This window comes from Erythranthe guttata, chromosome 11 (assembly GCF_056151865.1).
Source record: "Erythranthe guttata isolate IM_541 chromosome 11, IM_541, whole genome shotgun sequence".
Classification (NCBI taxonomy): domain Eukaryota; kingdom Viridiplantae; phylum Streptophyta; class Magnoliopsida; order Lamiales; family Phrymaceae; genus Erythranthe; species Erythranthe guttata.
The window spans coordinates 9,749,237-9,776,051 of record NC_142543.1 but is presented as its reverse complement, the minus strand read 5'-3'; the positions used below and the strand labels follow the sequence as shown (position 1 = coordinate 9,776,051).

At 32.2% G+C, this 26,815-nt stretch overlaps 1 protein-coding gene and 2 pseudogenes across 2 annotated transcripts; 1 reads left to right on the top strand and 2 right to left on the bottom strand.

The window, feature by feature from the left end:
* Positions 1–5,518: 5,518 nt before the first annotated feature.
* On the bottom strand, positions 5,519–9,951 carry LOC148766974 (uncharacterized; annotated as a pseudogene).
* A 7,373-nt stretch (positions 9,952–17,324) lies between these two features.
* LOC148766973 (small ubiquitin-related modifier 2-like) lies at positions 17,325–19,314 on the bottom strand. Its single transcript, XM_088825418.1, has 3 exons — positions 19,107–19,314; positions 18,242–18,391; positions 17,325–17,612 (listed from the first exon to the last, which is right to left on the bottom strand). The coding sequence occupies exons 1-3, from the start codon at positions 19,206–19,208 to the stop codon at positions 17,541–17,543; spliced, it is 324 nt and encodes a 107-aa protein (XP_088681544.1). The 5' UTR covers positions 19,209–19,314; the 3' UTR covers positions 17,325–17,540.
* Positions 19,315–21,145: 1,831 nt separating this feature from the next.
* LOC148766972 (14-3-3 protein 1-like) lies at positions 21,146–24,397 on the top strand (annotated as a pseudogene). The gene is made up of 4 exons (XR_016034221.1): positions 21,146–21,605; positions 22,200–22,322; positions 23,127–23,243; positions 23,967–24,397. The product of XR_016034221.1 is annotated as a 14-3-3 protein 1-like (transcript).
* The last annotated feature ends 2,418 nt before the right edge of the window (positions 24,398–26,815 follow it).

Below are 26,815 nucleotides of genomic sequence, written 5' to 3'. Positions count from 1 at the left end.
AGTGCCTTGATCTTTTGACATTTAATATAAATGCTAAATGTCGGTTTCAATTTTAATTGTACTCTTTTGACCTCCGACTTGATTGTAACCATTGTCTAGTTCGATTTTGGCAAAACTCAAAACACGGAAACTGTAGTTCTGAGTTAGTTTTCTAATCCAACTTAGATCGGCTAGATTGGATGTGCGGTGAAAAAGTTATGTGAATGAGCTGCATTTTGAATTTTAGATAATTCAAAACATTTATTCATTCATGCATATCTTTCTCACTCGACATCCAATCTTAGTGATTAAAGTTGGATTAAAATGCCAACACAAAGAACAGCTAATTCTGGATTTTGAGTTTTGTCAAATTCAAACTCGAAAATTTTGAAAATCCCATTTGAAGTTGAAATGGTATTATTAAAATTGTGTTGGGAAAAAAAAAAGAAGAAAGAAAACATGAAGCCACATCTATCACGTCCCATTAGAAACTTCGTACAAACATTACCACAAAGGGCAAAAACGAGTTGTGCCTTGGATTTAAGTGTTCTTATTCAATTAAAAAAAAAAAAACCTATGAAGTGCCAAACACAAATATCGTAATTCAATACAATTTTTCCTTTTTAATTGTAACAATAATGCATTCAACAATATTCGAATTTTGCGATATCCCAACATGTCCGAGGTTGAATATTTCCAGTTTCCGACCAAGCAATCATGCTTTGACTCATACAATAATGTGACATGAAATTGTCTGCAAATCTAAAATTGCAATGTTATGATCACAAGTTTATGTACAAACTTTGAGTGCAAGGTCACAACAAACTGTGAGGTTTTTGCTATTTGATTCTCTATTATGTCATCCTCCACTCATTTACTTCAAAAAAATAAAAAATAAAAAAAAAATAAAAAAATAAAGAAAAAGAAAACAGGGTCAAGGAATCTTGCTTGCTTCTTTCTCTGCTAATAAATAACCCTTTTTCAAGAAAATTTGATCTGTTGCTGTAAAAAAAGTGAAATTGACTTGATTCTCAACACAACATCTTTTACGGCTAGTGTGTGATTAAAAACAAATTAATTCAAAAAGACTGGCCAAAGTTCCACCTTAAATATGCCCTATGCATGCATAGAATTTAACCCAATTGCAGATTTTTTTGGTGTGTATATTGGGATAAATAGCACTTTACCCCATGGTTGCAAGCTTCTGCATATGATGTTTTTGTGCTCCTAATATCAACACATAACCCCCTATAGTTAGGGGTAGCTTCCATTAGTTTTTCTGTCAAACTTTAAGGGTGTCCATCTGCAAAAATGAAAGGGAAGGTACCCCTTAAACCACAAGGGGGTTATGTGCTAATATTACGAACACAAGAGGATGATATGTTAAAGTTTGTAACCGTAGGGGGTTAAGTGCTATTTACATAATTCGGTTTATTTTCGGTTTCAGTTTTGTTATAGATTCGAATCGGTTCGGTATAAAACCAATGTTTAATTAACGGTGAATTTGGACTTTTATCACATTTCTTTGAGAAAATTAATAAGTAACAATCCAAAATTAACTAATAAAACAAATTTACTGCCATTAAAAAAACAAAAAAACAAAACCCAGCTGCGAAAAAAAAAAAAAAAAAACATAATGAGATTACATCTAATAAACCTGATGTCATTAATGTCATCTTCAAAAAAATAAACATGTTGCCCTATCACAAAAGAAGTCCAACTACATCAAAAGATTAAGTATTTGATTGATTACCAAAAAAACTTACCGATTTTTACTATCTATCAAATGACGTCGTTTTGTATTCCCAAATCGGTTCGACAATTTTTATTTTCTCCATACACATACTGATTTTTTCGGCTTTTCAAAAAATATTTACCGTGTATGCGGTTTTATGTCGGGGCGGTATATATCGGCTCGGTTTTTTCGGTTTTCGGTTCGGTTTTTCGATTTCTCGATTTTTATGCTCACCCCTAATAAATATGTATTTGATTGTTTATATAAATGTGTGTGCATGTGTTTAATACCGTTCAAACTTTGTATCGAGCATTTGAGATCAGGGTCGGTTATGAGGGGAGGCGAATTACAGTCGCCTAAGACCCTTGGATTTTTTTAAAAATATAGGGCCCTTAAATCTTTTATACATTTATATATTAGCATTTATTAAAAAAAATTATAATATATATATTAGGGCTGTGCATGGATCGGTTTTAACCACCAACCAACCCATTTTCGACCCACAATTTGTGATGGTTAATCAACCATCAACCGACCCATTTAAGTTGGGTCGATAATGTCAACCAACCCATGTATAGTTGGGTCGATAATGGTTTCTAATATGCTAAAAAGTTGGTTAGTCGGTTAATATCGGCCAACCAACTTTATTCATTAATTTATTATTTATTAATTTTAATTAAAATATTTAATATTTTTAATTTCAAATTTCTATTTTATATCACATTTATTAAATTGTTTAATATTGACCAAAATCCTAAAAGCAATAAATCTAAAATAATTATCTAATTTGAACAATTTTAATTTTAAAACATATAGTCTAAATTTTTGGACGATTATTATCTTTTGTACTATTTATGTTTAATTGCAATATATATGCCCGTAATGTTTTGATTTTTTCATTTGAATATTATTGAACTAGTCACATTTAATTTATAAAAGATATAGCATTGTAACAAGTAATAAAATATTAAAAAAAAAAAAAAAAAATATTTAGATGGATGACCCATCAACCAAACCACCAACCAACCCATTAAATTGGTTTTCAACCATCACCCAACCCAAGTAAATTGGGTCGATAACGGTTTTCAATATTTACCAAAGTTGGTTGGATGGGTTGGGTTGGTTTTATGGCTGGTTTTTAACCAAACCAACCAACGCACAGCCCTAATATATATATATATATATATATATATATATATATATATATATATATATATATATATATATATATATATATATATATATATATATATATATATATATATATATATATATATATATTATTTGTTTATTTACTACTTTAAGTCTTTAACTAGAATTTTTTGGGGCTAACCCCCTACTTTAAACAAGGTGTTTTTTTTTAACAGAAGACAACTATTATATTATTATTTCAAAACTAGAGTTTTAGTACAGAGAGTAGTTTTACAAGCCCTTTGGTACGTGCTATTACAGTCATTATACAAAATATTTTTCAAAAAGGTTGGGCATATGTCAAAAGTCAGCGTAGTATCGGTGTGCATAGTAGTTCCAAGTTTTGCCAAAAAGTCTGCTGCACCATTAGTCTCTCTGTACCCGAACTCCACTTCAACAGCGTCAAAATCAGTCAATCTCCTCCGCAGCTCCTGCAGAAGCGAGTGGAGATCCCTGTGCAGCTGATCCTTCCTGTTAAGAGTTGAGATTAAAAACATGGAATCAGTTTGGATAAGGAGTTTTTTAATATCCAGCTTTCTGGCGAGGTTAATTCCTTCCACTAGCGCCCAACATTCAGCTTTATTATTAGAAACAATGCCTGTATTCTTAGCAAAAGCATTAATAAATATGCCATTACTATCTCTAATAATCCCCCCGATTCCGGCATTCCCGGGATTATTTTTGGATGCCCCGTCAATATTAAGTTTAAACCATTCCTTTGGAGGGGGTTTCCAAGAAAGGGAGGTTTGGATAGTAACCAAGGTATTGCGAGGTGGCATGGATATCATCTGTTTGGCAAGAGTCCACATATGTAAGAGTTGGATTTCTTTATGTTGGAACACAAAATTATTACGTGCTTTCCAAATAATCCAATACACATTAGCAATTTGTGCTTGAATCAAAGGACCATGACGGAGCCTGTAAAATAAACTACAAAAGTTTTCATCCAAGTTGGAAAGAGGTAAAGGAATCCTTTTGAGAAGACTTTCCATGGCGGTACAATTACGAAAAAGATGTGTGCATGTTTCAGGGTGTAAATTACATAAGGGGCAATTATTAGTCGGCACACATTTTCGAGTGAATAAAAAGTCTTTAGTAGGGATACTATTATGAGAAAGTTGCCAGATAAAGAACTTAATTCGAGGACCAACTTTTAATTTCCATATTGTCATCCAGGGGAGGGCCGGTTCAAGAAAACCAAAATTATTAGAATAGAGCCAATCAAAAGCACTTTTGAATGAGAAGTAACCGTTTGGATCCCAAGCCCAATATAGGGAGTCTTTTTCGATATACTGGGGTATGTGAGTACCTCTTATTTTCTGTATAACAAAATCAGACAAAAGATGAGAAATGCTATCGATTTTCCAAGAGAGGGATTCAAAATCAATAAAATGGTACACGTTAAGATTTGACAAGGAATGAGGGATATGGTTAGTATATTCAGCAATAGTCCAGTTATCTACCCATTTATCGTACCAAAAGTTAAGATTTGACAAGGAATGAGGAATTTTTTTTTAAATAAACCTTTTCATCTCGTTATTCGCCAGGTTGCCTAAAGACAAGCTCGTTGGGGAATCGAATACTAAATATGTTCGTTGGGCCAATGTCACGAGGATTTTGGAATCTTGCTTGATGGATTTAGACGACGCAATCATGTTATTTCATCATTTCTAAATACTATAATTATCATTATTATTATCCCATTTTTGAGATTACTTTTCTATTTTGTTATTGCACAAGTTTTGACTTAAGTAGAAGTTCGACTAACAATTAGTTTGTGTTTTATTGGAGCATTAGATAAAAAAAGTCATCGATCGTTTAAAATCGATGGTCCAATGATATTAATTTATCTATCATGTGTTAATACCAAGACTAAGCTCCCACAATTGTAAATACTTCTTTCAGTTAATCTTTCGAGTTATTCAATTTATGTTAATCCAATTAATTATTATTGACTTGGTGATGTTTCGTTATTGTGTTACATTCGCGAGTTGCTCATGTAAGTGTTTCCGGTAAAACTTGTTGTACTCGCTTCCACCGTGTTTAAACCAACGGGCAATGGGTATCAATCACGATAAAAAAAACCTGTACGAATTACTTCAAGAAATTATATTGTTGTTTCCAGCATGGGTGTAGTTCAATTGGTTTCGGGGTGATGAGTTGGTACAAGAAATTATATTGTTTGATTTTTTTTTTTTCCAAAATTGAAGAAAATTGGAACTTTAGTAATCTTTATAGGTTAATTTTTTTTTAAATATATTTATTTTTAAATATTTTCTTTTTCTTTTTTTTTTCCTCTTCCAGCACTAAATTTTCTCACCTTTTTTATATGACATGTTTTTTTAAATTATTTTGTTTTTCTTTTTCTTCCCCACTAAAACGATCAACTTTAAAAAAAATATATATATACCATTTCCAATGTAAAAGTGTATTCGGGCCATCGACTGATTATGACATCGTATTTGGAAAGTGTATCCTTTAAACGGTGATAGGTTTCATCGATGAAAGAAGTTGTCGAGTGCTGAGCTGGAAAGCTGGTTGTCTTTACCTGCAATCATATTATCGAATGAAATTATAAAAAAATAAAAAAAAATAGAAAAAAATAATAGTTGGTCATAGCTTGCAAAACTCGAGTAAAGAAAGACGTTTATCTTGGATCCAACGGGTTATATACACATGAAACAACTCCTTTGCATCAACCCCGCCTTTAATCGAACTGCAATGCAGTTAAAATTGACTTTAATTTTTTTTTTTAAATTAAAAAAATTAAATAAATAAAATAAAAGTACCAAATATTCCAGAAATCAAGATCCTTTTGAAAATCGGCTGTAGCGATGACGAGTTCGACTACGGGGGGTGTGGGCCCGGTGGAGGGCATGAACCGAGAAATGCCCTTAATCTGCTAGCGAGCTCCGTGCTGTATATCGAGCTCGAAAGGTTTGGTAGGTCTATAAAACTGCACCGAAAAAAAAAAAATTAATTTTTTTTTTAAATAATAAAATAAAATAAATATAACATAAGAGGAAAGAAAATTACCTAGGAAGAAGATCTTGCTTGTGGATTTCGATATCGGTCGAAATCTCGTTTCTAATATTCATACAAAGTGATTTCATTTTCTTATAAGCTGTAGAAAGTGCGACTGGATCCATTAATATGTTATGGTATTGTTTGAAACGAACTCGTCTGTTTCCGACAAGTGTCTTCTAGACCTCTTCTTTGTAGCATTCTGCAATTAAAAATATTTCCCAATTAATTAATTAATTAATTAAGAAAAAGATAATCGAGAGTGAAATAAATTACCTGAAAGTATCTGCATAATTTCGACTGTGCCTCGGGCAAAAGAATGTCGTGCAGAAGCTTGTAGAGTTTCAAAGCAGGTGTAAGAACAGGTGCTGCTAGGCCCGAAGCGGGCCCGAACACGTTTACCATACCCGAGGGTGACAATTCATCGAGGGATTTGTAGTTTTCGAAAACTAAGGTTGCTATTTGGTTGATTTCTTCGGACACTTCCCCTAATAATCGGACCTGATAATTGATGATTAAAAAAATTTAGGAGGTGTTTACAATCTACAATAATATTTCTCTTTATTTAAAAAACTAATTTCGAGAAAAAATTACGGAAAAATCGAAAATTGAAATTGAAAATTTTTGTTTGAAATCGGCGGAATTTGGAAATTTTGCTTTTTCAGTCACCTATAATATAAAATACATTATAAAAATATGAATATTATAAGTAGGAGTGAAAGTCGGATGGATCGGATCGGAATTAGCCTTTTCGGAAAATTTCGAAAAAAAAATCGGAAGTACAAAATCAATTCCAATTCCAATTCCAAAATTTTCGGAATCTAAAAATTCGTCCCGATTCCAAAAGGCCCGGAAATTTTGGAATTTCGGTAAAAATCGGAAATCACATTATAAGCTTTAAAATTTCAAAACTTAGCCGAAATTTTCTAAAATGTTCATATTGTTCAAAAATAACAACATCCACGCAGATAAAAGTAAAACTAGTAACTACTAAATTTCAGTTCAAAAAAATAAATAAAAATAAACACAGCATAATATCAAATAAAACTTCTAACAACAATTCATTATGTCAAAATCCTAAAACAAAACTTATAGGTATATTTTTCGGAAAAATAAGTATTATATAATATATATTATTCATAGGTGTATTTTTCGGAAAAAAAAATCGAAAATTTTCAGAATTAAATCGGATCGGAAATTGGAAATTTCAAATTTATTTAATATAGTTCCAATTCCAATCCAAAAAAATCGGGAACATTTCGGAAATCGGAACCGGCGGAAATTGGAAATTGCGTTCCAATTTGCACTCCTAATTATAAGTGTAGTTTCCGGAATAGATTTGAAAATTTAGAAAATTAAAATCGGAATCTAATACGTATTCTTTCCAATTCCATTACGAAAATAAAATCGGAATCTAATATGTACCTCCTGATGACTCAGCGTTTGCTTCGTTTTTCCCTTGATGACGACAGGTAGGAGCAACTCATGCACCAAATCGAGACAGTCCGCAGTCGGAGTTGCAACATCCATAACATACGAAAGATATCTGACGAGGAAACGAGAATTAAAACTTGAATTGAATTTTATTAAATTAGCACACATACGAATTCTCGTAAACGAAAACACCAACAACGCAATCGTACCTAAGCTTCGTGTAAGCATCCGAAACTCCGAAATAGGATGCGAATTCCGACACCAACCACTTCCAAGAACCATGAAGCAACAAGTTCCTCTGTTGAAACTGTTGCACTTTCATCGCGGTCTCCAAGACGCAGTCGTACGCAATAGTCTCCGCTACCGATGCGTACTTTTTTTTATTTTAACAGGTAAAAAACAAAATGTTATTAGCCGAGAGATAATTCCAAAATCGAAAGTGAAAATACTGTTTTTCGAACATCATAATACCCTTTTGTATAAAAGCTAAAGCATCCCAATTTCATTACAAAAAAGCTTATATGAGGAATCATTTAATATTTATATTTCCAACAATTTAAAAAAAAAAAAAAAAAGGAAAAAGGAAAAAAGCCCGAGTTCCAATAAAGGCGAAGGCTTATTTAAACACAAGTTTATTTCCGGTTAGCTTTCATACATACACCTAGATTCGATTTTCTTGATGCTCTTCTCTACTGCAGGTATATATTCTGCTCGACGATTAAGCTTATTCTTGTTTTTTTATGGAAGCTCGTTGTCACCTCTAATGTAATAAATAATCCCTAATTGTTACCAAAGTGTCTTCCGTTTAAATTTCACAACCTTGGTAACAATTAGAGAGTATTATTACATGAAAGGCGACAACGAGCTTCCATCGAAAAAAAGACTAAGCTTAACGGTTAAGAAGTGAGAGTCGTTGAAGAAGAATAAGGCCTCATTTGGTTGCCAAGATAAGATTAGCCAAGATAAAATTAAATAATCTAAGATCACATCTAAAACATGCCTAAAAGGCAAGATAACATAATATTTGCGGATCGGCTTGGAAAAATATTGGGGATACCAAACATCAAACAAAGTTCCATTAGTTAGTTAATCATGGCTAATCTCCCCAACCAAACGAGGCCTAATAATAATATACATGCAATAAAGAAGGTCATCAAGAAAATAAAAATCTTGATTAAGTATGAGAGGTGGGTCTTGCTACTTGGAATAGACTTTTGTTTCATTAAGCCTTCGAACAATTAAGCCTCTATTTTTATTTTTCTCGGTACTCTACTAGAACTGTTTTTTTCTTTCTTCGGTTTTTTTTTTTTTTTGTGCAATTTTTTTTCCTATTTAAAAATTAATGCATACCTTGTGACTGTTGTCATCTGGTGCAGTTGAGTAATTAATATGTAACTGTACTTTCCCAACTTGCTCGTGCTCCGGTTCGTGATATATAAAACACGAACGAAGCTTCTCCCCCTGCATTAAAATCACAATAAATAAATAAATAATAATAATAAAAAAAATTACAATTTCAGATGATAAGTAAAAATACCGATTCATCAGCAATATCAGCCACTTGAAGTACAGCATGGCCACAATACTTTCCCTTCGAATCGTGTATCTCAATCACTAGATCATCGCCCAATCCATCTGGCAAGCTGTATATTAACAAAAATATTTATCCATATATTTAATATTGAAAAAGCAAAAATTAAAAAGTAGAAATAAAAAAAAACATACAATACACGATTTTCGCCAGATCCTGGCTGCATTCTCAATGCATCCTCTTCGGGAGAACTTTTCAATCTCAACAAGCAGTAATACGATTCTGTAACGAAAATAAAAATAAATAAAAAATTAAATAATGTCCCATTCAGCAAAAAATCAAAAACGAAAAAAATGAAAAATTACATCTTTTCCGAGTTGTACGAAGACAGAGAAGCAAAACACAAGGATTCCAAAGTAAGAGAAAATCCACATTTTCTCCACATTCGATTTATTTATAAATTTGCACTACTTTCCACATTTATTTATATATATGTATATCATAGAATTATGAAAAAAATAATTGTCCGAAAAGTAGATACCTTGAACAACTTCGTAAGAAGACGAACTGCTCCGCCAAGCATTAAAACCACTCTTGATAAGCTCCGGCACTTCTCTTAAGTACCGACGGGCACCAACAACAACGTAAGCCATACTTTGATGTAATAAAGATCCATTCACTGTCATAATCGGTTTTACACGTTCTCTTTTTAATGCTTTCCTCTCAGAAGAGAAAACGGATTTCACATTCGATAATCGAAGCTGCAAAGATTCCAACTTTACGGAAGATGATGATGTTAAAGAAGCAAACGCGCACCCTGTCGGTGGGTCCAACCCCATTCTCACTTTTCGCACTACCAAAAAAAAATATTAAAAAAATTAAGATTTTTTATAGTACAAAAACATTCGAATTAATCGTATAGAAAACTTAAAAGATAATAGGAAACCTTGGACTTTAATCTTGCCGATGGTTTTCTTAGTTTTCACAGAAGCTCCTTCACTAACGAGCGACGACTCTTTTTTCAACAGTTCTTCCTCGGACTGTAATAAAACATGCCTCAACCTACAAAAATCGGAATGTACATTTGTTTTCGAGAAAAGTCGGAGCTTCCATACTGCCGCGGGCCCACGAATTCAGACATAGACGAACACATGCGTCGTACGAGAGAACAGAGCACCAGTGACCTAGTCCACTGTTGTCACATAATTTAGATAATCAATAAATATTTAATTAAAAAAAAAACATAATTATATTTTAAGTAACTATTAAAATATAATTATGAAACGAAAACTTGATTTCGCAGTAGGGTTTATGAAACCGAGTTCTTCTTCTTCTTCTTCTTCTCGACAAATGAAATGAATACTTTCAGAAGCGAAATGAATCACCAAACCCCAGCATTAGGCAACTTCGAATCCCACCAAAATTCAGTTTCCAATCTCGAAAAAACAAATGGACCAAGAACAAAATCTGAGAGAATGTAGCATAAAATAATTAACATAAAAAAAAACCAAGAAAATCAAGATCCCATTTAGTAAAAAGTTAAAGTTAGTGATGAACAGCGTACAAAAATTTTCTGTAATTCATGTGGAGAAAATCTCGTACGAGGTCCAACTTTCCTCTGTCTGTAAATGGAATTTAATAACATTCCTTTTTGCATTTTATTTTCCAATAATAAATTATTTAATATTCATTCGCGTTTCAATTTTTTCTTCAAGTTTAATTTATTATAATAATCAAAGATTAACACTTTTTTTTCTTGCATTTAACAGAAAAAAAGGGAGACGTACGTTAAATCTTGAAAAAATAATGACTGAGACAAATGGGGGTGGTAACGACTAACGTGAGACTGACGTGGAGTTTGAATCTTTTGATTTTCAGTAACGGCCGTTAAGTGGCGGTGCTTACTTAAAGGGGTCACTTGTTTTGGGATTAGTGTAAGAGGATTAAATTAATTTCCGATGATTTCGATTTTGGAACAATATTCTCAATCCGATTTTCCGAAATTCCGACTTTCGATTCTTCCAAAAATTTTATATCGGAATTGGAATATATCAGAGATTCGGATTTCCTATCCGATTAATGTTCCGAAAATAATACCAAATATTTGGATTTTTTTTCCAAGTATTATGTATTATATAATTAAGGTAAGCAAAAATTGAAAATTTCCGAACTCCACCGATTCCGGTCCGAAAATTTTCGATTTTGGAACGGATTGTGTTTAGGATTAAAGAATAAAGTATTTGTAACACCACTGACTGAAAGAGTCGCGTTCAACTCGAGTTAAAGTTGTCAACAAACGTTTCTTCACCTCTGCCCGTAACATGTTCGACGTAATGCCCAAAAGAAATAACAAAAATTGAATTCCACCAGTGACGAGAGAGAGAAAGAATCAAGATGGAAGAGCGTTGTTCCGTGAACAGTCCACGAAGGATTCTGAGCTTCTCAAGGAATCGGAGGGCAAAAGTGTCATTTCCCGACGCCGACCACCGATCTCCGACGGATCAAGGACCCAAACTTTCAGAGGTTTACGGGTTTGTCGGATCCATTACCACTGTTGTTTCCACAGGTTCAATCTTGTTCCTTTCCAGATTATATTTTTAATATAATCCGCTCTTGTATATATTTACGTTGTGGTTCTGCCTATATATGCAGCTTGGATTTCAGGGCTTGTTCAGACGCTGCTTTATGCCGATTTCTTCTATTACTACTTCCAAAGGTATGATGATAATAACTCAGATACTCACCGAAACCTGTCGAAGGTTTGTTTCGTCTTTTAACAAACGTATATTTCCTTCTTGCAAAATTTCAGCTGGAAGAATAATGTGAAGCTAGAATTACCTGCTTGAGTAGTTTGTGTTCCACAACATCCAACGGGCCAACGAATTATTGACAAAATACATACAACTCTCTTTAGACACTTCCCAATTCCGATTTTTAGTTCTCGCTCGATTTTTTAATTTTTTTAAGCACCGTTTAGAGCTTTGTAAAGAGCATTTAATTTGTATTTATAGTGACACTTATGGTTATATTTAGCATCTGGTGCTGAGATTTTTATATACTGAGATACTTTCAGTGAAGAGTTTATTTGAATTTTTCGGGTTTTTTTCAAGGCTGAATATTTTTTTTTTTTTAATATGGATTGAACAAGTTTATACATGACAATTGCCGACAAGGTTATCGATGCTATAATATAAACTAAACCAACCATAATTGTAGTTATTAATTAACAAGTACTAATTAACTGTCTAACAAGGCAGATGTTGTTGGATATATTGCGGAAATATATGAACAAGATTAACAAGGAAATAATCGAGGAGTACGTATCTCCTACGTATTTTACTCTTGCTAATACATGTTGAATTACAAATACAATCTTACACCTATTTATACTAATCTAGGCATAAGTAGTACATGCATCATATTAAATATATTCATCATGAATCCTAGATATACATGTATCTAAGTATTCATGTATTTGCCTATTCATGTATCCTATCATACATTGTACATGCATGTGGATACACTTATAGAAAGTGCATTAATTCCAACACTCCTTCTTAATGTGCTTTCGTCTTCAGCTCCAAGATTCTTCGAATTTGCAGTCTTCTTCTTCTTCTGGAATATGACTAGCAAGAACGAATACTCTTCGTTTTCTTCGGAGTAATTTTCTTGGTGTTTTGTTTTTTTTTTTTTATTTTTTTTTTGGATCGACAATACTTCTCCAAATGTCCAAACATTTTTTTTTTTGCATTGGGGTTTGCCGTTGTGGTTGCCATCCTTCTCCAAGTGTTTTGACTTGCAAATACTACATGGGGGATTAGTTTTACTTCACAACTCCTCATGGAAGTTTATTTGCTCTTTCTACTCAGTCTTTGCTGAATTTTTTTCCGCCAAAGATGGGAAGAGGTTGTTGAGGGATTTATGGAACTTGCCATTGAAATCTCCTTCTTTGATTCACTGAGGGATTCTGGAACTTGCCATGAAATCTCCTTGATTTGATTTGGGATACGTATTCCCTTTGGGTTTTTTTTTTCTTCAATCTTCAATCAATTGAATGCGTGATCAACTGATTCAACGAATTTTTTTTTTTGAAGGCAGGGATTCGTGTTCCCTTTTTTTTTTTTTTTAACGCCCCAGTTGAGTATGATCAACCGGGCTCTGATACCATGTTGGATATATTGCGGAAATATATGAACAAGATTAACAAGGAAATAATCGAGGAGTACGTATCTCCTACATATTTTACTCTTGCTAATACATGTTGAATTACAAATACAATCTTACACCTATTTATACTAATCTAGGCATAAGTAGTACATGCATCATATTAAATATATTCATCATGAATCCTAGATATACATGTATCTAAGTATTCATGTATTTGCCTATTCATGTATCCTATCATACATTGTACATGCATGTAGATACACTTATAGAAAGTGCATTAATTCCAACAGATGTTTCAATAGTTAATTACTAATACAAAAAGAGGTCTTAATTAAGAGCTAGTTAATAGTAATTACTAATTAGTACTGATTTTACTAATCAGGCAGCTAATCAAAAAAGGTCTTCATCTTCAAATTATCAAGCTCCACTCGCATCAACCAACGCGTCAATTTGATCGTCATCTTCCAATCCCAACTGCAAATTTTATCGCACATTGTCAAAAAAATAAAAAAAAAAAAACAACGTAAAGGCATTAAACGAAAGGATCAAGAGCGTTGGTTGAAGAAAATAATATATATACCTGGTTTGGAGTTTTGTCATGGTAGAAAGTTCGATTATCAATCACGAAACGAGTGGAACGATATTCGATCGAAGCATGCTGGCAAAAGCCACCGAGAGCTTCTTTATTCTCACGTTCCGTTTTACCTTCACGTAAATCTCTTTCCCATCCTACACGAATATTATAAATGTTACATAAATATATAATATATGTGATCGAGGAAATACAAAACATTTGATAACTATACGTACACTAAAAACGAAACAAAACAAGTCGAAGTACATAATTTGAATGCATGTAATGTATTGGCAGCTCGTTGACTGGATTATATATCGAATGCGATAATCGAATCAAGTTAATTAATTGCAGTATATATAGTCGATAATTATCCCGTCTAACGAATTTTCGAATAGTGTATTATTTACCATTTTAAATTATATTAATTTGTATTTTCATAGTCTGTGTATATCAAAAAGAATAATACATACATATATGTATATTAATTGAGTCTCTATATATAACTGTCATTTGATAACAAATACAACAACACTAGCAAATAAATCAACCATATATTTAAACCAAGCTTGTGTGGCATTCATGCATGCAGCACTTTCTTTTATTTTATTTTTTTTCATTTATTTATTTATTTTTAATTTCATTTGAAAGAAACTACTAATTAAGTAACAAATAATTAAGAATTTATATTTCATTCATCCACATTTCTGATGCATGCTAGAGAGAGAGAGAGAGAGAGAGAGAGAGAGAGAGAGAGAGAGAGAGAGCTAGAGAGACCTTATTGCACTTGATAATTAAATTAACAAGCAGCTGTTTAACCGGCTCTTCTTTGTTGCTTCCATTTTCTGCCATTGATAGAGCTTTATTTATTTTACCACAGGATATATACATATATATATATATATATATATATATATATATATATATATATATATATATATATATATATATATATATATATATATATATATATATATATATATATATATATATATATATATATAGAGAGAGAGAGAGAGAAAATTTATGTTCTGTTTGTCCTACAAATTACAGAATCTTTCTGTGAATGATTTTTCTTTTCTCTTGAGATCTTTGCAGTGTAACATCATTTCAGTTGTCACAAAAACAATAATTAATTACTACAGTCGCTATTTTTCAGGACTGTGTTGTAATATAATGATTACTTTTGTTCTAACTCAGGAGAAAAGTGTTAATTAGCCGTGTGTAGCTGATATATATATATATATATATATATATATATATATATATATATATATATATATATATATATATATATAGTAGACTTGCCGTATAGCTATGATTATTGTCACATTTATCCCATATATCTCGAGTTTTGTGCAAAAAGTACCCCTGTGTTATCTTGAAATAGCAAAAACCCCCCTGTGATAAATAAACTAGCAAAAACCACCCTTGTGAAATTTTATAAATAGCACACATGACCCATTACATATTTATGCTTTGACCCGACCTACAAAGACTAAAATGCCCTCGAGTAAAAAGCAGAGACATTTATTTGAGTTTTAACATGTTTAATTCTATCTGTTTCACAAAGAAAAAAAAAAGAAGAAAAAGAAGTGTATGTATTCCTATCCATCCGAAAGAAAACCCTAAATAATTTCACCAAAACCCCCAAAATCCCTAACAAAATATTTATTCTCGCTCGATTAAAAAAGAAGGTGAAATCGTTAATGTGATTTCTCACAAAAACGAAGCCATTAACATCTTTTCTTTTCTTTAGGTGAGTTGCACTTTATTTTTGCCTTTTTGAAAGCCATTAACAGCTATATGTGTGTATATATATATATATATATATATATATATATATATATATATATATATATATATATATATATATATATATATATATATATATATATATATATACACAGCGAATGAGTATGCGAATTTTGGGCTGTGGTCCTGCTTTTGGGCATTTATGAGAAGAAAAATTGTAACTTTTTTTGACTTCTTAGGATTTTAAGTGGGTTTTCGACTTCGTGTAATTTTAGGTGGGGTTGATTTTTCCGTATTTCTAACATTTTGTAGGGTAGCAAATTATAGTTTTTTTTTTGTCTGTAGCTTTTTTCTGTATCGAATTGGCAAGAAACTAATGAGAATGAACGAAGAAGACGATGATAAAAATAAGAGGGTTTTTTCAGATTTACAATTTAATAAATCTGTGAGGGCAATTCTGTCATTTTATGTCTTAAAAACAACTAACAGCCGCAGGTCCGGCGAGTGTGCAACACGAAAATACCCTAGGGGGGTTTATGCCTTTGACAAAATTTCATAGGGGGGTTTTTGCTAATTTATTTATCACAGGGGGGTTTTTGCTATTTCAAGATAACACAGGGGTACTTTTTGCACAAAACTCCATATATCTCACTTCGCCCCCCAAAATTATAGGTTGCTTCTCAAACACACCCCAAAATTATGAAAATGTACCAAATACTTCCTCAAATTATATACGTTTAAATGTGCCGACGCTTGTTGTTAACTTTCTTGTTACCAGCCGTTATTATAGCATTTGTCTTTTTTGTGACTTACACATTTGTTGGCTATATATATATTGTGTTAATGTTGAAAGCTTAAATGTGCTTCATTACCTTCAAGTTTCTTTTTGTTCTTTTTCTTATTGAAATTAGTTCTTTTTTGCTCATTTTTTCTTCTCAATTAATAAGAAGTCTGAGCTCAACTTCATATGGCATTCTAAACCAAATCGAATTACTAATTGAATACCTAATTTCTTCAATTAAATTAAGTTTCTCAAAATAGAATATCAAATTAGGGTAAACATCTCCCCAATGTTAGTCACCGTGTGCTTAATGAGATGCTACACCTGTTGAAATACACCATATGGTGTTAAATCGTAAATCTACATAAATAACTATCAACTAAACACATATACACATCAGTGATTGTGTATTATTATGTGTAAATCAATAGTATAAAACTACAATGTATATTGCACCACATGTATGTTTTACAAAACTAAAACATAAAGCTGAAGTTTACATGGAAGAAGAAGATTGAAGAAAGGCGGAGAAATTTTACAACAAATAAGGGGGAGCTTGAGTTTACCCTAGCCATATGAGTGGACTCGCCACAACCTAAATAGTCTCTCCTACAATTTACAAAAAAATGAAGTATTTTTAAAAAACTAAGAGGATGTTTGGATAAGCTTATAAGATGTTAAAAAGATCATTTTAATATGTTTTAGAGCTTATAAGCTCTTCCAAAATGTTTGGTAAATTTAAAAAAAAAAAAATCTTAATTTTTTTTCAAACAAAATTGTTGGAGAGCAAATAATATTTTTCTATTAAAGTAACTCTACCCCACATTTTTTAAGATCTTATAATGAGTGAAAATAGGAAATAAGTTCATTATCCAAACTCTCTGAAAATCAATCCTAAAAACAAGATGTAACAGCTTATCAGCTCTTAAAACATCTTATTAGACGTAAGAGTTTATCATCTGTTTAAAATAAGCTTAGCCAAACACACCCTCTAAATGTTAACTGAGACAATCTAGTTGGAGTTCGAATCATGCATCTCTAATACTTCTCCAATTCATAATGTAGCTTGAATTTTTCAAAAAAGAAATTAAAAAAATGAAAAAAAAAAAACACAAGTGAATAACAAATACATATATTAAAAAGAATTTGAAGATGCATTTGCAACTATATAATATTTTGATTTAAAAAAAAATTAAACACCAAATATATTGAGTACATGAAATTCGAGCCACATATTACAAATTCAAAAATCTGATAATTAATATAGTGAGTACATGAAATTCGAGCCACATAATACGTTTGCAATTCCATAGTTTAATTTCATAAATGAATAAAATGTATAAATAAATAAACTGGATGCATCACACATTTAATTTGAAGCTCTGCCACCTCCATTTTGATGCACCATTGCATCTATTTGATCTCCATCCTCCATCCCAAGCTATTATATTAAATAAACAAATCATAGTTAGTATAATAATAAAATATAATGAAGTAGGGAAAATTGTTATTTCTGTTAAGTCCTGTAAGTTATCGTATTTCAATTTCACATGCAACAACTTTGCAAATTTAGCATTTTTGGTCCTCTTTTGAAAACTATAATCTCGTAGTCTAACTTAGGTTTTGCTAGATTTTTTTATCGTGCGAGATGATAAGTATATAAACCAAGTTATAGAACTATTTATAATTAATTATTCATATAACTAAATTACGATGAGGTTGTTAGCCGCATAATTTATCAAATAGTAGAATTAAAAGTTGAAGCAAATTAAAATAGGACCGAAAATGCTAAACTTCCAAAGTTATTGTCCGTAAAATTGAAATAGGACAATTTAGAGGACCAAAATTACAATTTCCGCTACCGCGATACTCAACGGTAGATTCAAGCAATCTTTATATGATCTACATTGTCGATCAATCGAAACCATTATTGCGATTACGCTAACAACAGGCCGATTAATCGGATTACACTAACAACGGGCAAGCTAATTAATACGATTACACTAACGACGGGCTAATTAATACGATTACACTAATTAACGACGGGGCCAATAAATCGGATAACATTACCTCGTTAGCGGTCTTTGAAGTTTTGATTCGTTCGCCATTGTACAGAAACACTACGGTTGCGAAGTTTAAGTTCTTCCCCTTGCAATATGCCGACAACAAGAATTGTATTTTTCGATCCCGCGGGAGTCGGTAGTATATTCGGTCGCCATCCTAATATTTAAACAACCGGTGAACATAAATAATCAGGCCAGATATTATATACTGTTTAGTTACTAATATTGAGTAAATAGAATAGGATTTAAAAAATAAAATAAAATAAACACCAAGTGTATCTATTAATATCACTTATTACTTATTAGCCACTACCATTATAATTTTCTATAATCATTAATATAAATTGTCAGCATATATTTTATCTACATATATAATTACTATGTTCATGAATTAGAATTTCAAAAAAAAAAAACAGAGAGAAAATTTTCACATGAGTATATATATGTGTGTGTGTGTATGTGAGAGAGAGATATATATACAGGTAGACTCTAGTCCAAATAAAATGAAAATACACACAATTATATATATACATAACACATGCCCAGAAACAAAGAAATTAAATCATCAGTTCTTCACAGAGAGAGAGAGAGAGAGAGAGAGAGAGAGAGAGAGAGAGAGAGAGAGAGAGAGGGAAGGGAGAGATACAGATATGGAGAGAGAGAGAGAGAGAGAGAGAGAGAGAGAGAGAGAGAGAGAGAGAGAGAGAGAGAGAGAGAGAGAGAGAGAGAGAGAGAGAGAGAGAGAGAGAGAGAGAGAGAGAGAGAGAGAGAGAGAGAGAGAGAGAGAGAGAGAGAGAGAGAGAGAGAGAGAGAGAGAGAGAGAGAGAGAGAGAGAGAGAGAGAGAGAGAGAGAGAGAGAGAGAGAGAGAAACCTGGGATTTGATGGAGAGTGTAACCTTAGGAAGAACTGGTTCCTCCACCTGCGGCCTGTTATTCATCTCACGGGGTGGTGTTTCATTGCTTCTCTCCGCCATTTTTCTTCAAACCTACTGTGTGTGTGTGTGTGTGTGTGTGTGTGTTTTGACAGAAGAATATGACACTAAAACCAAATAGTCTTATGATAATATATAATTTTGTCTTAAAATCACTACACCGTTCAATTCTGTCGTTTAGTCCTTCAATTAGGGCATCCTATTTATTTGTATATCTCATTAAATTATATTTTCAAATCCTAATTTTTCTTGCATACATATATACATATAATTGGTAATTAGCAATAAATACAATTTGCTGGCAGGAGACCCTAATTAAATACTTACACTAATTTGTACAAAAGGTCATATCTTCTTCCTTTTAGTGTCTCATAAATTGAATTAATTATTTTTAGATTTTTTATATATTTCTTGTATAGTTAATCTCATGATTAGACTACTAATGAGGAAAAGAAAATCATAATTCACTAATTTATTTTAAATTAATTACTTCAACACCACTAATAGAGGAGCCAGAATTTTATTTTCGAGCCGAATAATGTACTAGAAGTTCTAAGAGGGCCCGATTGTACAATTGTGTACGGAAAAATAATAAATATCTATATACATATATTTTGACGATAGTCGATAGTTTCGTAAACGACAAACATATGTACTAAAATTATCAAAATTCGATCTATAGTTTTAGAATGTTAATTAATTGAATTACGTAACGAGTTGGAGCATAAGAAATATTATTAAGTTTTCGATTACATGGGTCGGATTAATTTGGAATGTATCGTGACGATTTTTTTCATTGACTAACTAATTAATATTAGATCTATTACTAAAACTGTTAAAGTTATGGGATTAAATATGATTTCTCAGTAACATCGTTAAATTAACAATAATAATATCCTAATTCATTTCAATTTTGGGATAAAATCGATCTTTCCTGTTTTTTAGTGGATCGCTACAAAATTAATCGAAGGAGTTATACGAGCGTAAACGAATGGAGTCGAACTCAACCTATAATGGTTCTTTTGAAACATTATCTATATTGTAAATTAAGTTGTGTTTGAGGTTTGATTTAATAAATAAATCCAAAAATAATATTATTACAGTCTTAAAAATGAGTAGAATCAAATGGTAAGATTTTAGTGAAAATGACAACTCAGTCAAACAAAGAATATTGGATAACTTAAGGCATTCAACCTAATCAAATCAGAGGACTCCTAATAGAATTTTTTAGTCAAATGTTATTTAAGAATTTGGTCCTGTAAAATAAATGATTTTTATATATATTAATTAAAAAAGATATATATATATATATATATATAAACTCAATAAATAATCTAAAAGTATATATTTTGGTGACATATTTGTTACAGTCAAAATTTGTCGACAAGTTTATAGTTTTTTGATTGTTTTTGCGGATTAAAGACACAAAAACGGTAGAACAGTTCAATTTAAGAAAAAATCACAAATCTAGAGAAGCGAACAATTCAATTTAAGAAAAATTCACAAATCCTGAGAAGCGAACGTTTCAATTTAAGAAAAATTCACAAATCCAGAGAAGCGAACAGTTCAATATAAGAAAGATTCACAAATCCAGAAAAGTGAGTGTTTGCTGTAAACACTAGTCCGAGTCACAAAATTATGATAAACTCGTGCTTTGACAATTAATAATGCGATATTCTGGCAAAATAAAGGTTTGAAAGAAAAAAATAGGGTTGGTGCCAGATTTTAATTAACAAATAAAATGTCTTACGTTTGATTCTAAGTAAATTTATCATTTTAGTGAAAAGAACTTACCCTAAGTAAATTTATCATTTTAGTGAAAATGAAACGTTTTTTTTTTTTTGATAATTGAAAATGAAACGTTTTGTAAATTAAGGACTTTATTATTTTTATATATAATGAAAATATCATAGAATTGAACTCGTCATTTACTCAATTTTCCCCCAAAATTCAGAGAAATCCCAAACCCCCATTTTCTCTCTCTAAATTTTCCGATGGCTCTGACCAGAGAACAGTACCTGTACATGGCGAAGCTAGCCGAGCATGGACAGTCTAGTCGTCGGCTCGGCCGGCGCCGAGCTCTCGATCGAGGAGCGCAACCTCCTCTCCGTGGCTTACAAGAACGTCATCGGCTCCCTCCGAGCCGCCTGGCGCATCGTCAGCTCCATCGAGCAGAAGGAGGAGGGGCGTAAGAACGACGACCACGTGGCGCTCGTCAAGGACTACAGATCTAAGGTCGAGACCGAACTCACGCAGCTCTGCGCCAGAATTTTGAAGCTCATCGGCGACTATCTGATTCCGTCCGCCGTCTCCGGCGAGTCCAAGGTTTTCTATTTGAAGATGAAGGGCGATTATCACAGGTATCTCGCCGAGTTTAAGGTTACCGGTGAGCGCAAGGAGGCTGCCGAGGAAACTATGCTCGCTTACAAAGCCGCTCAGGTACAGCAATTTATTTATTGTATTTTTTAATTTTTTTTTGTAAGGGGCATAGTTGAAAATTTGATTTAGACTGCATTCAATACGTATACATATTGTCGATTTGTGTTCCGATTGCTGTTATAACTTGTAATCACTGACTAACTTGTTTCTGAAGAAATTCCACTGTGAACATTTAAGAAAGTGAGGTTAGTGCCGAATGTGTGAATTTCGGAAGAGTCGTAACGGAAATTAAATTTCAATTGAACGAATGGTTATTTCTGTAAATACGGAATAGCGTATTGGATTCTATTGAGAAATTGAAGATTATGGTACCGTACTTGACATTTAAATCCCCCTTCCAATAATGAATCAGTACAAATAATCGATGTTTCTGTTATTCTCATGTTTAAAACCAGAAATTATAATTTGATGTTCTAGAACGAGGAATTAAACGGCTGATGTTCATTTATATTCTGGATAGACACTTGTTAAGTCAAATAAGGCACACTCGTACGTACGCCTAAACAAAGTATGTGACGTGTTCTGCTATTCATTTTTTAGAAATAAAATTTGGAAACTGCTTGATTGTATATTTATGCGATCAATTTTGAACAGGATATCGCACTTGTTGAGCTTGCTCCGACACATCCTATATGATTGGGCTTGGCGCTGAATTTCTCAGTTTATTATTACGAAATTCTAAATGCATCGGAAAAAGCTTGCAGCATGGCCAAACAGGTTAGTTAGTTTTGCTGTAATAGACTTGAATAAGTTTTTGCTTTCACTTTCGCGCAAATGCAATCTGTTTCTTCCGTTTCACCTTCAAACTCTTCTGTGCCTTCTCTCTTCTATTTGTTCTGTCCAATTTAAACTTTTTTTTGCTTGAGTAATAGAACTTAAAGTAAGAGAATACTACAAAAGCGAGCATCGGAATTCGGAAACTTGACTGAGAAATTATGTTTCTGACTTTTTTTTCCACATTTTACAGATAACTTTAATATTTATAAAGATAGATTTAGTCGTTTTTTTTTTTTTTTTTTTTTTTTTTTTTTTTTTTTTTTTTTGTGCAACAAAAGCAAGTAGTTAATCTCTATTCGCTTGTTTTCCTGAAATTTACAAGTTACATGATTCATGCAAAGTTATCTGCAAACATGAAACGCATTCTATTGGCTTGCAATATGTTCAAAAAAAAAAGAGAATGAAATTACCACCACGCTTGACCCGATACATCAACTAGACTGTTTCCTCGATAAATCTCAACCAACGTGCAAGAGAATTGATCAACCTTAGCTTTCACTCTGTTACTAATGTGGCAGATACAAACAAATACCAATTTTGTTAACCTTATCCATCGCACGAACCACCATCTCTTACTGCTTTCCGTGATGTCTACGCATGTAATTCCTACATGTTTATAAATTTGAACCTCGATAAAGTTATTAAAGGGTAACATTATTTCGCCTTTGCATGTCATGCATGTTTGTTTAATCTATTGGAAATTCCTCTTATTAGACATTCGAATTGTTTTATCGTGTTATGCAGGCTTTTGAGGAAGCTATTGCTGAGCTGGACACTTTGGGCGAAGAGTCGTACAAGGATAGCACTCTTATCATGCAACTTCTGAGAGACAATCTCACTCTTTGGACCTCTGATATGCAGGTAGGCAATAATATATATAGATATTGAGACTATTCTTTCACTGAACAAAGAAACGTGAACCCCCGTTTTTCTCGTAGGTAGAAGTATTTGCACATAGAAAATATGGGTATCAGAGAAGATTTAGTTAAATTTGTCTCTTTAATTGTTTGTGGCCTTTATAAACCCTCATTAACTTTCTGAAATGCATGCTCACGACTCACGAGTAGCCGAGTAGGGAAAATCAGGTCGAGTGCATTTATATATTATTTTCTTGCTTTAATTAGGCGTACTCATTCTCTTACCCTTCTAGTGTTTATATAACAAATATGGATTTATTTCATATTTTATTCATATATTTTCTATAACAACGGGTGAATCTTTACTTCCTTCATGGGTTTGTCTCCTTGGTGTGAAAAAACAACTGATCTAAAAATACAAGAGTTAGGGTTTGTGATTTCATTAAATTAGGATGAATATTGTGGAGAACTAGGAGAAGTCGATTTGACCTTCTTCCTCTCCTAGACGAAAAATAAGCCCAATAAAGTAGAATCCGCAAATTTTGGGGAAAAAATAAAAATAAAAAATGTTGAAATTGTCCCCAATTTGCACAATTGTATGTTTTTGTTGGCACTTTGTAATTAATTGTTAAGAATCTGATAGTCAAGTTTAAGAATTAAATCCGAAAGCTGAACTCGAATCAATCAATTTAGTTATAATATATATTGGCGGTTCATGTTAATGCAGGACCAGATAGACGAAGCTTGAGCCTCGGGCTTTTCTCTGCTACTAGAGGAGGTGGGCTTGAAATGTCATTAATCTGTTCTGGTAATTTGCATATAATATAGGACTGGAGACGGTTTTAATATTTTGTACCTGTGTTATTGCGACACTTGTTTAATCGAGACTATTGGAAGCACAATGTGGATTGTTTCAGAATTCGCCTTTCAGTTTTTTCAGCTGCTGCTTGTAGATTAATTGTAGTGACAAAGGGTAAATTTCATCGGCTTTTTCAGTCTTGGGTTTTAACTGTCTGTGAAATAGCGATTTCTAATCCCTCTCTTTTATTGTGGTGGACAAATTCGATTCGATCTACTTTTCGTTTGGGATGTGACGATGGGTTCTTTTTTATTTGCTTTTACTTCTTTTGGAAGTACTTATGAGTTTGTTTGCTTGAATTCTTGTAGTTTTACGGCAAAAATGATGAGCCGGTATGAGAGTGCCTTGATCTTTTGACATTTAATATAAATGCTAAATGTCGGTTTCAATTTTAATTGTACTCTTTTGACCTCCGACTTGATTGTAACCATTGTCTAGTTCGATTTTGGCAAAACTCAAAACACGGAAACTGTAGTTCTGAGTTAGTTTTCTAATCCAACTTAGATCGGCTAGATTGGATGTGCGGTGAAAAAGTTATGTGAATGAGCTGCATTTTGAATTTTAGATAATTCAAAACATTTATTCATTCATGCATATCTTTCTCACTCGACATCCAATCTTAGTGATTAAAGTTGGATTAAAATGCCAACACAAAGAACAGCTAATTCTGGATTTTGAGTTTTGTCAAATTCAAACTCGAAAATTTTGAAAATCCCATTTGAAGTTGAAATGGTATTATTAAAATTGTGTTGGGAAAAAAAAAAGAAGAAAGAAAACATGAAGCCACATCTATCACGTCCCATTAGAAACTTCGTACAAACATTACCACAAAGGGCAAAAACGAGTTGTGCCTTGGATTTAAGTGTTCTTATTCAATTAAAAAAAAAAAAACCTATGAAGTGCCAAACACAAATATCGTAATTCAATACAATTTTTCCTTTTTAATTGTAACAATAATGCATTCAACAATATTCGAATTTTGCGATATCCCAACATGTCCGAGGTTGAATATTTCCAGTTTCCGACCAAGCAATCATGCTTTGACTCATACAATAATGTGACATGAAATTGTCTGCAAATCTAAAATTGCAATGTTATGATCACAAGTTTATGTACAAACTTTGAGTGCAAGGTCACAACAAACTGTGAGGTTTTTGCTATTTGATTCTCTATTATGTCATCCTCCACTCATTTACTTCAAAAAAATAAAAAATAAAAAAAAAATAAAAAAATAAAGAAAAAGAAAACAGGGTCAAGGAATCTTGCTTGCTTCTTTCTCTGCTAATAAATAACCCTTTTTCAAGAAAATTTGATCTGTTGCTGTAAAAAAAGTGAAATTGACTTGATTCTCAACACAACATCTTTTACGGCTAGTGTGTGATTAAAAACAAATTAATTCAAAAAGACTGGCCAAAGTTCCACCTTAAATATGCCCTATGCATGCATAGAATTTAACCCAATTGCAGATTTTTTTGGTGTGTATATTGGGATAAATAGCACTTTACCCCATGGTTGCAAGCTTCTGCATATGATGTTTTTGTGCTCCTAATATCAACACATAACCCCCTATAGTTAGGGGTAGCTTCCATTAGTTTTTCTGTCAAACTTTAAGGGTGTCCATCTGCAAAAATGAAAGGGAAGGTACCCCTTAAACCACAAGGGGGTTATGTGCTAATATTACGAACACAAGAGGATGATATGTTAAAGTTTGTAACCGTAGGGGGTTAAGTGCTATTTACATAATTCGGTTTATTTTCGGTTTCAGTTTTGTTATAGATTCGAATCGGTTCGGTATAAAACCAATGTTTAATTAACGGTGAATTTGGACTTTTATCACATTTCTTTGAGAAAATTAATAAGTAACAATCCAAAATTAACTAATAAAACAAATTTACTGCCATTAAAAAAACAAAAAAACAAAACCCAGCTGCGAAAAAAAAAAAAAAAAAACATAATGAGATTACATCTAATAAACCTGATGTCATTAATGTCATCTTCAAAAAAATAAACATGTTGCCCTATCACAAAAGAAGTCCAACTACATCAAAAGATTAAGTATTTGATTGATTACCAAAAAAACTTACCGATTTTTACTATCTATCAAATGACGTCGTTTTGTATTCCCAAATCGGTTCGACAATTTTTATTTTCTCCATACACATACTGATTTTTTCGGCTTTTCAAAAAATATTTACCGTGTATGCGGTTTTATGTCGGGGCGGTATATATCGGCTCGGTTTTTTCGGTTTTCGGTTCGGTTTTTCGATTTCTCGATTTTTATGCTCACCCCTAATAAATATGTATTTGATTGTTTATATAAATGTGTGTGCATGTGTTTAATACCGTTCAAACTTTGTATCGAGCATTTGAGATCAGGGTCGGTTATGAGGGGAGGCGAATTACAGTCGCCTAAGACCCTTGGATTTTTTTAAAAATATAGGGCCCTTAAATCTTTTATACATTTATATATTAGCATTTATTAAAAAAAATTATAATATATATATATATATATATATATATATATATATATATATATATATATATATATATATATATATATATATATATATATATATATATATATATATATATATATATATATATTATTTGTTTATTTACTACTTTAAGTCTTTAACTAGAATTTTTTGGGGCTAACCCCCTACTTTAAACAAGGTGTTTTTTTTTAACAGAAGACAACTATTATATTATTATTTCAA